The sequence below is a fragment of the Pempheris klunzingeri genome, chromosome 8 (genome assembly GCF_042242105.1).
Source record: "Pempheris klunzingeri isolate RE-2024b chromosome 8, fPemKlu1.hap1, whole genome shotgun sequence".
In the NCBI taxonomy this organism is placed as follows: Eukaryota; Metazoa; Chordata; class Actinopteri; order Acropomatiformes; family Pempheridae; genus Pempheris; species Pempheris klunzingeri.
This window is the reverse complement of record NC_092019.1, coordinates 12,927,898-12,941,813: the sequence shown is the minus strand read 5'-3', so window position 1 is coordinate 12,941,813 and position 13,916 is coordinate 12,927,898. Positions and strand designations below refer to the sequence as shown.

Here is a 13,916-nt window from a genome sequence, read left to right as displayed (position 1 = left end):
TCAAATAGGCTGCCATACTCAGCTCTTCAGCTCACTGTCAAAAAGCTGTTCACTTGACTTGGACTCCTGCAGCCCCTGTCATATCATGTACCGCAGATGGTGACCTCACTCCCATTACTCACTCCAACCCCACAGCCTGACACCACTTTGACAGAATAGTAATGACATGGCTGTGGGATGGTTTGATGGCATAACAAACTCCAGTCCTCAGCAGAGGGGAAAAAAAAGATGGGAAAGATTCCCAATCTCCTTGTCCTCTACCGTACCCCCCTTTGTTATTGCATTTTTTAAAAAGACTGATGGAAGGGCAAAAGAGAGTTACAGATGGTGCAAAATGGATTTTTAGCAATGCGTGGCTCTATTGATGGCAATATCAGCATGTCGGATGTTTGGCTGATCAGTTGGTTGGCCTGTCCACCACTCTGGTCCAGACTAGAATAGCTCAACAAGGATTGGATGGATTGCTCCGAAATTTTGCATAAACATCCAGGTCCCCAGATGATGTATCCTAATGACTTTGGGGATCCCTTCACGTTCCTCTCGCACCACGAGCAGGTTGATGTTTGCTGTGAAATGTCTCATCAGCTATTGGATAGAATGCCATAAAATTTGGTAAAGACATTCATGTCCCCCTAAGGATTGTTATTTTGGTAAACTTTTCCTCTAGCACAATTATCAGGTCACAAATTCTGTTTGCCCAATGGTTCATGACTAAATGCTTATAAAACCGCTTTCCCATCAGCCTCAGCTGTACTTTGTCTTTGGTCCTAGTTAGTAAATGTTAGCATGCTAACACACTAAACTAAGATGGTGAACACTGTAAACTTACTACTTATTACCATTGTCATTGTGGGTATGTTAGCATGCTAATGTTAGCTTTTTGCTCATAACACTGCTCTGCCTGTGACAACCTCACAGAGCTGCTAGGACGGCTGTGGAATCTTAGTCTTTTGTTTTAAAATATGAAGTCATTTTTCATATGGAAGCATGGATTTGGTTGATAGCTGCGGTACAAAATGGAGCCATTTTGCCAAAATGTTCCTAAACCTTCTAACCAGGCGCTGCCAGTAAATGAGGAGTCACTGAATGTGCTCATAGAAGGCCATAAAATCCCATTTATTGTGCTCACACACTCAGCAAATAATTATTATTATATCCATGTGGTTGTTGCTTACATTTTTAGAATAGGGACAAAGATGTTATTTTTGGCACTGCTCATTCTGTGCCACAAGTAAATGTGATGGCCACTGTAAGTCATGTTTAAGGCAGCTGGCTGCAAGTCTAAAGGCTATTTCAAAGGGGCTGAGACTGAGTCCTTAGACTTTCATAAATGCCTTTCCCCCCACCGCCATGCTAAGGAGAGCCTACTTATCTTCTTAATGAGTTGAATCTACTTATTTCAAGACCGTAGTTTGCATACAGGAATCATGGTGAAGCTATCTTATTGCCCCATAGAGGACAGCAATATGTCCACATAATGAATAAAACATTTTCTTCTTTCTCTTTAAGGTACTGTTTGTCTCTGGCTTTTGATGTGGCCCTATAGTTGTCATATTATGATCCTGAGCACTTATGCACCCTGTTAAAGCACAAATCCTTAACAAATAGAACGTGGCACTGAAAGTGATGTATTTGAGAATATCGCTTTATATGGAGAGTAACAAAGACAACGATAACTAATAATAGAATGAGAAAAATAAATAAATAGAAATAAAGTGGAAAATAAGCAAAACAAATGAAGAGAAAAAACACGAGAGCTGTGGACTTAAACTGTGAAATGAGTGAGTTGTTTTAAATTTGGCCCCACTGGCTGCTTGCCTGTGCCCTAAATTTGGCCACGGATATAGTCCTTGACAGCCCAAAGATGAGCTACAGCAGGCTATGTCAAGGCAAAGGGAAGCAGTGCAGAGTAGAGGTGAGGTTCTGGTAATTTTGAAGGGCCATAAAAGACAGAGGCGCCTCTCCGGGAATGAAGGATTAGTCACAGCCACAGATCTAACTCTGATCTCCTCTCATGCTTTGTCCTCGTTTCTTTTGCATTCCCTCCGCTCCCTCACACTGTTGCCTGTGTAATTGTTCAGTCGCTTGGATCTGCCAGTAAGTGACATTTGACCGGTGGGCTCTGGAATTAATCCTTGGTTTGGCAATCTTTACCGACAGTGATGCAGAGCCTCCTCTTTCATCATGGTGACCAGCTGTGAAGACAGAAAGCTCAGTTAGAGAAAAAGATGTACCGGTCTTAATCTTTCAGTTACAAAGATCATACACGTTCAGTACACTGCATGCACAGCTGTTTTTTTCACTCACAACTTTGATAAAACATCTGCAAGGGTCTGAAAGCCTTGTTAATAGCTATGACTAATCTGCTATTTGAACGCCGTTTGACCTGCTCACATCCTGCAGTCTCTGGGGACTCATTTAAGACTCAGTGGGCTTTAACATAATGAGAAATCCATTTATGTTTAACCGATTAATAAAATGAATACCACAAATATACCTCCCTAGACTGTGCAGCAGTCCAAGGGGCCCGCCAGCAAATGCTTTCACCAATGCAAACTTGTCTGAACAGGAAAATGAAAAACTCTGCTGCTTTTCATTTCCACTCACAGTACCTCCGTCCCCCATCGCGCCACCCCAGCTGCTGCGCGCCGGCTCCACTTACCTGATCATCCAACTCAACACCAACTCTATCCTGGGAGATGGCCCCATTATCAGGAAGGAGATTGAGTACCGCGCCAGCCAGTCTCCGTGGTCAGAGGTGCATGGAGTCAACATGGTCACCTATAAGCTGTGGCACCTGGATCCAGACACGGAGTACCACATCAGCGTGCTGTTGACTCGGCCTGGAGAGGGAGGAACTGGCCCGCCTGGACCACCACTTGTGAGCAGGACCAAGTGTGCAGGTGAGCTTTGATGTGTACAACTGGATGAGGGAGAGTCACCTAATGCAGTAATTCTCAACCTTTAAATCCCTTAAAATGAAGCATTGTTTGACAGGTTATGGTTTCATTTTAAGGATTTTTAGAGGCCCAAAGGGGATGAAAGGAAGGAATACCACATCTCATAACTAGGAATACCCTAATTAGCTTGACACACCTCAGATTCATTTGAGACCCTCATGTTTGGAACCACTGACCTCATTTATGAGTGCTGTACTTTGTGTCGTATAGCTTCATTTGATTGTACGCTATGTTAGATAAAAGACCTCAGTCTTTGTCGAGTGTACGCAACACCGTCATAAACTGTCATCATCAAGTGCACACTCATTCACAAAACTGAGCAGTATATTTTAACGCATGGCTCCAAACATGAAAGTGCTATTCCCACTGCAGACTGGTTTTCACTGGCGAGTAGCTGCTGCTGCACTGCAAGCTGAAAAGACACCACCCACCACTCAGCTTTTATCCATATGTTGTTTTTTTTTAATTTTTTTATTGAATTACGGTGTATTGTTTGCCTAACACTTAGGCTTATTTTTTCGTGGCATGAATTTGAAGCTATATCTGAATCTCGTAGTATGTTGTCACATTTGTAGAGATCTCTTTTCCCGTTTGAGGTTTTGTGTTTGTCTCGCAGAGTATGACCTTTTTTTTTTTTTTTTTGGCCAGAGACATTCCTCTGAAAGGACCCATTATGCAATGTGTAGTGCTTTTGGGAATTACAGTGTGCACTGTTAAGGTGATGCAGTGCCCCAGAGCCCTGGATAAGGGAATACAGTGTGTTGAGCACCTGGCTGTTCCACAAGCATGGGAATGCAGGGTCTGTCTGTACCAGGATGCTGCTCTGTCATTTTCTAAATTGCATAGGGATATATATTTAATCCACTGTAGATTAACATTAGATATGTATTTTTTGCACTTAATGAATTTGTCCTAGAAAAGGTCCACAGCACAAAGTCCTGATGCGCAACAGTCACACCAAAACTTCAGAGAGTCTTACATTATGGGGCTGAATCTGTCGCGATAATCCGCTAAAATTCTATCAGGGAGGAGCTGATAGACAAGTTCTGAATCAGCCACAGCATATACTTATCTCAAAAGAAAAGGCACATTTGCTATCACTGGAGTTCTCTGAACTCTGGAGCTGACGAGACTGAATGGGAGACTTTCTTGCTGCCAGAATGGCAATATTGGTTTGACGGTTATTTAAAAGATAACAGCTGGCTGACTACAGTAGCTAGCCTAAAGCAGGCTTCCGTGGTATCTACTGAAGGGGATAGAAATTTCATGTGGCAAGTACAATAAATAGACAAGACTTTGGAGGTGACAGTGGTGGAGACATTGTAGCCGCAGTACACACAGACACACAATTTAAATTGTTTTAGAATCAAAGAAAAAACAAACAGTACTATGGACAACACACTATGACATATTCATGATGGATTTCTAGGGCTGCAACTAATGATCACTTTTATCAATCTGCACATTGAAAGTTCAGAAAATAGTGAAAAACACCGTTATACATTTCAAGAGTGTGATGTAACATCTTCAAATTGCTCATTTTATGTAACAAAAACCGAAAGAAGTTCTGTTTACTATCATTTATGACAAGATAAACAACAAATAATTACATATGACCACCTGGAACCTGCTTACAAAATGACAGAAACAAATCAATTAAAAATCCATTCAAATTGTAATTCTACATTCCTTAACTCATATGATGATAGATGGATTGTTGTAGCTCTAATAGCTTGTTTTCTGCTTGTTTTTTGTTGGTGTTTTTTACTTACTTTACTTACTACAGCAAAAACTTCACCTCCCCCTAAACAACAGAAACATACCAAAATTCCAATGAAATGCGTTAAATAAAAGTTAAAAAGTTAAATATCAATTTTTTTCCCATCCGTTATTCAAGTGAAGGTCTTCCTCCCGTCATTTTTTTATTGCTTGCTCACATCTGTGCTCCCCTGTCATTTGTCACTGTGCAGACATAGAACACCCAGGGAGATGAGCAGGATACCAGCAAGCCACACCCAAATATGTGCACACATACAATATATTGCACAAAGAGTTCTGTACTGATGCAGATGTACCCTCAGAGATGCAGGCAGTTATTACTGCTGCTTCCATCTGCAATGTGTGCGCAGCGCTCACAACCACATGATGTGGAGTGCTTTGTGTTACCCAAAGGCAGTCTGTGGATTTGTGTCTTCCATGGTCATCACTCTTTTCTATGCCCAACGGTCTCCTCCTGCCACACACCATCCCTCACATATCTCCGTACCCTGCTCCAGTAGAGCCTCCCTGGCCCCCTCTCCAATGACATATTAAAGCTACTCTCCTCGCCCAACAGCCAAAGACACCCCCCATTCATCAGGCGCTATGAGTAAGCTCACAGCCCTCCCTCCCCAATCCTTGCACATGCCGGCCCAACTCAAGAGACACTGAAAATTCACAATAAAAAAGTTGGGGAAAAAAAGTCGATGGCAAGAGAGGGAAATGTGGAGGGAAGGCTGCGGTGTGGGAGTGTGTGTGTATGTGTGTGTGGGAGAGAAGGTAGTTTTTCAAAGTGAGAGAGTGAACACTAAAAACAAGGAGAGTGAATGTGTGAGAGGTGAAGCGAGAGGGGATTCACAGCATACGGAAATTGCTTTCACAGTTGCTGGTATCGGTGTTTGTGAAAGTCACTAAACTCAGCCTTTAATGATGTATTTACATTTCGACCACGGTGACATTAGCTTGTTCAACCATGTGTGGGATAAGTAATACTGCTGTGTTTGCTGAGCTGTTAAACAGGGCATTTAGATGCAGTACTAGTTCAGTACAGAGGAAGCATAGGTGAAATTAATTTTGCCAGTCGATCTGTGTTGTATTTTGTCGTAGCTGCAAAGCTGTGAGTGACTGATGGTTGAATAGTTTGTTGTTTTGTAGTGCAGCTGCATGTGATTGACTCCTGTGTGGCTCGATCAGTGTTGGTGTGTTGTACATGTAACAGTAAGCTGCAACAATGGAAACCTCCTCCACCTGGTGTATTTCACCCTCTTGACCCTGCAGGAGACTCTAATCACCACCTGGTTCCCAGAGCTCCCCTGACCCACCCCCCCAACCATCTGGTCTACACTCCCCCTACTGACCCCACATTCCACCACTAAATCCTGAACCTCCCCCTTTGCACTTGGCCTGATTAGGTGTAAGCAGGAGAAAATAGACGGTGGGGTTGTTGTGGTGATTTTGGGGAGGTGGTTACTATGCACGGAACAGAAGGGACATTTGGACCCTGTATTTAGTAGGAAAGTGAATTTCCTCTCCAGAAGCTGTGTCTTGCCACCGTGACTAATCTCACTCTTCCATGGTCATGCTGAATATTTCCCTCCTTTCCAAACATGTTGGCTAGCTGGCTTAACCGTACACATACACGTACCCACGTACAGCCGAGCTGTCCTCGTGCGAGTGCTGTAAAACTAATGGCCGTGAATGTGAACATGGTCCCCGCCTGGCTGTGATGGCCATACAGGTGTGCTTGATGAGCCATTGCTGTGATTATCAGCACGGTGCATTAGCACAGCTTGAAGCCCCTCAAGTAAATCACAGAGGAGAGGCGAGCATTTGTACTGCAGGTGGTCCCCAAACTACGTTAATGGGCTTCCACCTGCTGCTGGGTCACTGAACCTTCTGGAAAGCCCCTACCCATGATGCTCTTGGTCTGTTAGATGGAGCCAACACTGGAGCCTGACTAAAATTAGGCACATTTGGCACAGAAGTGCTTTGCCTTTCTTGGCACATCGTTCATCATGTCTTCCATTCTGAGCCAGAATTCCCTGTATGTACACATTTGGGGTGTTTGGATTTATGTGGGCTTGTGTTTTTGCTTGCACATGGATAAAGTCGTGCAGGCTTGTATAAATCTGGTTTTCCCATCCGACACGGTCATTCCACAACCCCTCCACGGATGCACGTCTGCTCTGTCCTGCTGCTGTCCCATGTCACAGTTTTAGGGGAGATAATAAACCAGAACCTGTCACATCCACTCCAATTTCCAATCTCCAAGGATCAACATGGTGCGCTGGGCTTTTGGCCATGTTGGGACGGCTGCGGTTTTCACACCACAGGGTGCCAGAGAATGGGTGCCCGTGGTATACAGACAAATAAGACGAGGCAAGGGGAAGGGGCTGGCACAAATGTCCACTTTGAGAGAAGCCACAATGAGCACACTGTGGCCTCTTTGGCGGCACTTTCATCAACTCAGCAGTTAAATGCCTCTCTTTATTTAGCTCTCAGACTGTTCAGACTATCAATTGCACCATTAAGACAATCCTCTGTCACACTGAACAATGGAACATTAACATTTCTTGCTGGGTGCAGTCTACTACTTTGCGATTAGCGTTCCCACCCATTCATCTACGATCACATTAGTCTGGATGAGGTTCAGATCAATGCTCTGGCCATATTTTCATCTAGTGTGAGATGCCAGACAGCAAATTAAAAGAGAAAGCTGGTGACTACAGAGGCCTTCACTATAGATTGGGATTGTCATAAAATTTCACTTTTAAAAAATTGCCCTACCACAGGCAGTAATAAGTGCCTAAGACATTGGGCATAGGGTTATTGTATCTGATAATGTTAGCATGTTGATTTGTGTGTGTTTGAACATTTAAAGCAGATGTAGAGAAAAATGGAGGGGAAAAATACTGTTAAAGAGATAGGACTAAATCATTGATTTATACAGCAAATGTGTGTGTATCTGTGTGTCAGTATGTCCTTGCACCACTACGGAACATCTTTCAAATCCATTTTCTTAGATAATTCTTGTTTTAGTGCATTAGCCCCTGCTCAGCTGCCTTAGTTCCTTGCACTAATCTGTGCTGCAGTAAGAATCCCACTGAGTGTGCGGGTCTGTGAACGAATGAAGACCTTGGCCAGTAACCTCAAACTCCACTGATCTCTCCCTGTACCCCATATATCTGCTGTCATTCCCTGCCTCCCCGGCCCATTACTCAACTTGCCCTATTAAAAGAATAAAGCAATGCAATACATTATGTAGCATATTGCTTGACAAAAATGCATTGATTTTGTTAATAATGGTGTCTGATAAAGGCTTCCATTGATACAGAGGATGTCCTTGGCTTAACTCAGCCTCTCTTCAGTTTCAGACGTCCTCCCGAACACTGGCTTGTCTGTCTCTCCGTGTATAGAGGCTCTCTGTATCTCTCAGCAAGGCATTACATTTTAGGGGGGTATCAAAGACAGAGCTGTTGTTCTTTTAGTCTGAGTCAGAGAAAGTCAGGGTTAACCCGGCACTGACCAGAATTAACTTGGTGCCTTCTAAAAATATGTGACAGGCCATCGCGATGACCCAGCAGTAAAAGTGACCAGCGGAAATGAATGCCCTTGTGTAGCACTGGCATTTTTGTGTGTAGATTAAACCTCAGGGCAAAGAAGTATAACTACTGGATAGTCAATTTGCTGTGCGACACGGAGGCGGGGACTGGTGGGTGTCCGACAGCAACCCGCAGCCTGTCCAATTAATTAGCGCAATTGGCATGAGTTCCTGCTCTGCCATGGGGCATGTGGGTGTGTTCTGCTGGCAGCAAAATGTTGACCTCCATGTTGTAGTGGGGCAATATGGCGGCCTTAATGGGGGGAAAAAGTAAAAAAGTGCCAGGGTAGTCCTGGGACAACAGTGACACTGTCTGAAATCAAATATTTCACAATAACAAAGTTACCTGTGTTTTCATTTTCTAAAATTCAGTATTGTGCCTTCAGGACTTTTGTAATGACATGGTTTGTTTTTGTCACTGCATCCCTGCTTTCTTCATTACTCAAATTTTTGTCTTGACTTTCAATCTTTGTTCCTCCCTCCTAGAGCCCATGCGTGCGTTGCGGGGCCTGGTGGCCACAGATACCCAGTCCAGGCAGTTGTCCCTGCAGTGGGAGAGTTTGGCGTTCAACCTGACACGCTGCCACACCTACTCAGTGTCCCTGTGCTACCGCTACACCACGGCGGGAGGCGGTGGAGGCCACAACACCACCGTGCGCGAATGCCTGGCAGTGGAACACAACGCCTCACGCTTCACGCTGCGTGATCTGCCACCCTACCACAGCATCCATGTCCGTCTGTCACTCTCCAACCCAGAGGGGAAGAAAGAGGGCAGAGAGGTCACCTTCCAGACCGAAGAAGACAGTAAGTCTCAGGAGGAGGTCAGAAAAAAGATAGTATGGAAACAGGGGGTAGAAAAACTAAAAATTAAAACTGTCATTACAAAATGGTAAACATTTTGCGAGTTAGTTGCCAATTTATTAGGCACACCTTCCGAAAACTAATACACACGAATATAACAGTCCTCCAATAAATCCTCCCTTCATTGAAGGTGTAAAATATAAAGAATTTAATTCATTTTATGATCATTTAGAAGTCGTCGTTTGTGGTGATGGACTGCACTGCATTATTCTGAGAGGTTTCTGTTATTTAGCCTCCCCTCATTGGTATAAATAGAGTGGACAAAATAATAACAATACCTGTCATTATGTAAAATTTTTGCATTTTATCTAATTTTGTTCAAAAATAGCTTCTTAATATCACAGGAGCCTGACAGTGCAAAGTTTTATTCTTCAAAAATGCAGTTCAGGGCCTGGCAAATTGAGCCGGCTGCCCTCCAGCTTCCTGTGCATTTTACTTTCTTAACCTTTTATTCAGAGAGACCCGAGGTTATCATTGTTATATCTTAAATTATAGTCACATGGATTATTTTAGATAGCTGTTTTGTACCAGAATACCTCAAATTGTTTAACTCTTGTCATTGTAAATGTCAGAAAGGAGACTATCCAGACCTGAGACTGTCCACAACCAGAACCTTACCGTCACATTTAGTTCATGCTGTCATGGTTGTTTATGAGGTTTTTAGGTGTTTCTTTTAACATAAATTGAGTGCACAAAATCATATATAAATCAGTTTTGGTTAATATTTCAGAACATTAATACTTTTAACAGTTCTGCTACCTCCTCTGTCTTCTTCTAACAGACTAATACAAAGGGGGTGACCATCTTACTAAGACTGGATCAGCATTACAAAAGATACTTTTCATTTTCAGATGAAAATAACATAAAAGAGAAAACACGACAGTATATCTAAGACTCCGGCACCCCTGAGATAGGATTTTGTGCTTATTTCTTATCTCCTATTATTCCTTTGTGCTGTAACACATCGTCTGCATGGCGGCTGAGAGAGAAATCAATTCTGCCATGAAAAAAAATCAAAACAAACAAGATTTTTCAGAAAGAGATATATACAGAGAAAGATTGAAAAAGATCAAGAGAGAGTGAATAAGCAAGAGAGAGGTTTTTTTTCTGAAGTGATAAACGATAATCGTATGTACAGTATGTATATATACATACAGTAGATGTCAATTATGAATGCTTTTTCCAAAAGCCTTAATAAGCAACTCTGTCCTCCACACTAACTCAATTCAAAAATAACAGTCAACTCAGCTGTTTGGCTCTTGCTTTAGCCTCAGGCCTAAATCTCACATAACAGTCTTTCTCTGTACAGCTCTCACACAGACCACAGGGACACGGGCTGCAACTAAATGGCCCAAAAAAAATTGTTAACACAGTCAGATGTTGAATGTTCATTCACAGTCCCCTCACTACCATTCAGAAACAAGTTTACCAGCCAGTGTCTGACATATTCATCAATGTATTTCAACTTTGACTGAAGATCCTCCTTATATTTTGGTTCTCTTGTCTGTGTTGTCGTTACATAATTGATGCAGTTCATAAATTAAATGTGTTCTTATCTGATGTTCTCTGCCTGCTGCTCTCTGGCTGTCTGAGTGTCTCATGTGGTGCATTGTTCTGAGCCACTGTGGCATTCGCTTCTGCAATATTGACAGGAGAGGCTCACTGTGGGATTAGCACTTCAATTTCCCCAACAAATGTTTGTTCTGACAATTTTTTATAGTTCCCGGAGGCATAGCACCAGAGTCGCTCACCTTCACCCCGCTGGATGACATGATCTTCCTGAAGTGGGAGGAGCCTGTCGAGCCCAATGGCCTTATCACCCAGTATGAGGTGAGCCCAGTAAAAGGTGTTGGTGTTGCTATCTTAACTCTTCAGAGTCACGGACCGCCCGTCGGCGTCAAAGACACAAACACAAAGAAAGGCAAGCTAAACAGTTTTAATGGGAAACACAAAGGTAAAATGAAAAGTAGTAAGAAACTGCCATTTTACCCCAAGACTCTGGAGGGTTAAATGTTAGCTCAACTTACGTACTTGGATGAGCGAGACAGATTTTAGACGGATTTATGTTTTATTGTTCATTTATTCAAACGGTGTGTTTTACTTTTAACATTACAAAAGAAAACGCTGGTTATTGGAGTGTTAAATTTCCTCTAATCCAATAATAAATAGGACAAAGCTGCTTATGCTCCTTTGTCCTCACCGGATGTGCTGTCATGACCTTTTTTATTTTTGACCTAGCCTGTAACCCACCATTCAGTTACCTTTCTACGGTTGGTAGTAAGCTAGCCAGACATTCCTTCGTGATAGCTATCACAAGGATTAATCTATTCCTTACACTTCTGTTTTAAGTTGCTATAAAGACACAAATTCTCCCATGGACCAGAACTGAAAGGTTGTTCCTCTTTGGGTTTTAATGGTGGTTTGCAAACCAACTTATAGGAACATTGGATTGGCAGAAAAAAAAAAGTGCTGTCTATTATTCCTGCTACTCTTAAGCAATTTAATATCAGACTGCATACTGTCTCTGATGTCTTTCCCAGAAGATTTCCCAATGTAACTATAATGCAAAGTTTAACACACCTGCCGTGTCTAGTTACTGCTGCTAAGCTATGATTGGACACTCGCTCTAAGGGGGAGGGGTGAGGTGAACATTAAATTGCAGGAGTTGACATTTTACAGTTAAAACAAAAATGTATCTTTTAAGCTGTCAATGATGAGAAGTCCATTAAGTGCACAGAAAAGTTGAAATATGAAGCTTCAGCACAGCTAATAAATGGACCTTGTGGTCAAATTGTTTGGTCCAGCAGAGTATTTTGGATTTTTCAGCAGCTATAGGTGCAGTGTGTTGTTTTGTCACTTTGTGAATGTCTTTTAACTGTGACCCTAATTTTGACACTCAAACAGCACAGACTGTTTGGACACTCTCCTCTCTCTTTGGTGAGATATTTTCTTCAAGTGCTACGGCGACTCGTACAGTACAGACGACATGTGTCACCAAACCACTCTGCTCCAATTTAGATTCTTCTTCACCCAACCCTTTCGTACATATGAACAAAAACTAGCAATAATACTCTCACTGACCTCGTGCACATGCCCTAGCACTCAACGCTGGTTTCTTGCCATTAGAATACAGTCTTGTGTTATTAATAGACAACTCGTGTATCTGTTGTGCTATTACATATAGCCAGGATAATGATTTCGGATGTCCTGTATACCCTCTGTCAGTGGTAAGCCATCAGTAGACCTGCCTAACTATCCTCAAGCCCTCTTGACTTGACCTCTCTTGCAATTTTGCCTCAAGGATATTATTAAATAGGATTTGTGGTTTGACATATAGAGTGGAAGCTGCACAGGATTTTTTACTTTGTAGCGCGTTGATCTCCCTTGGCTGACGGAGAAAGTTGTATACAGAGCTGTAGAAATCCTCTTCATTTTTTTCAGATTAAACCATTGACCACTCTGCCTGAGCCCGTCGACCACCATGCTCTCCTGCAAGGCCTCCGCACTGCTCTGTGCACTGTCGGGCATCTTTTATGTCTGCCTTTGTAAAGGGAACACAGAGGACTGTCTGTGTTTAGTCACTGGATGGCTCATAATTTTGTCCTAACATGAAGGAGGCATGAGCAGGCATTAAGCCCCTCTTATGATAATCAGCAAAACCTTCGGTATGGCTTGAGTGGCATCTGTGCACAAAATACATGTACAAGACACATGCATATAGGTATTTACAGTATGTAGAGACTGTGTGTTCATTTCTTCAATGAAATTCTCTTTTAGCTCTAATGTATATCTTAATATGCTCACCCTTGTCTGATCGCAGGAAGGTCATCTCATTTAGCTCTCCACTTTTTCAAATTGGGAATTCTCATGAGAGTACCGTGCAGTCAAGGCAAATCACCTCTCAAAGAAAAACTTTAAAAAGATTTAACTTTTAAAGGACACTTACGCGCTGCATTTCTGTGTGAGTGTTCCTAAGAGTTAATTGAACTTGTACACATTTAACACTATTGCTCTTGAATTCACTTTTCACTGTGTCGTTCTGTGTCCTCCGTACATATCCTTTATAATGCATCAGTCCATTTACCACTCTCAGTACAAACTTCAGGTTGCTTGTATAACTTTGCCACTGCCAATGCCAATCAAGTCCTATTCATCTACACTATGAACCCACATGAGCAATTAACACACTGATTTAGAGAAGCAAATTCATTTCTGAGTAAAGTGAATCATATCAATCAAACGTTAGAGTTACTACTTACGACAGAGCCATTTGTGCCCCGAGTTAATGAGCTCCGCTGATCAGTATGAAACTCCAAAATGAATCACTTGAAACTTGTTAGTGGCCACAATAACAAGGCATAAAATCAGCACTAAGGTGACTTTTCTTTTCCTCACCCGACAATAGATCAGTTACCAGAGCATTGAGTCGTCCGATCCAGGTATCAACGTCCCAGGACCGAGAAGAACTGTGTCCAAGCTGAAGAATGAAACCTACCACATGTTCTCCAACCTCCACCCAGGAACAACCTACCTTATCTCCGTTCGAGCCCGTACAGCCAAGGGCTTTGGCCAGACCGCCCTCACTGAAATCACCACTAACATCTCAGGTATTAGCACTACTGACTGACTGAGTATCTGTGCTTGTGAGGGAGTGTGAAAGCTGCCATAAAATTGTAAAATAGAATAGGAAATAAGCAGCCTCTCCATGTCTGCCTATCTCTGATGCAGCATGCAGG

At 42.6% G+C, this 13,916-nt stretch overlaps 1 protein-coding gene across 1 annotated transcript in view; it reads left to right on the top strand.

Moving 5' to 3' along the window:
* ptprub (protein tyrosine phosphatase receptor type Ub) overlaps positions 1-13,916 on the top strand; it is a 151,638-nt gene that overhangs the window by 97,063 nt on the left and 40,659 nt on the right. Inside the window, exons 7-10 of the mRNA XM_070834600.1 lie at positions 2,610-2,903; positions 8,806-9,123; positions 10,901-11,010; positions 13,586-13,787. Coding sequence (XP_070690701.1) covers positions 2,610-2,903; positions 8,806-9,123; positions 10,901-11,010; positions 13,586-13,787 — 924 coding nt within the window. The remainder of the gene's footprint in view (positions 1-2,609; positions 2,904-8,805; positions 9,124-10,900; positions 11,011-13,585; positions 13,788-13,916) is intronic.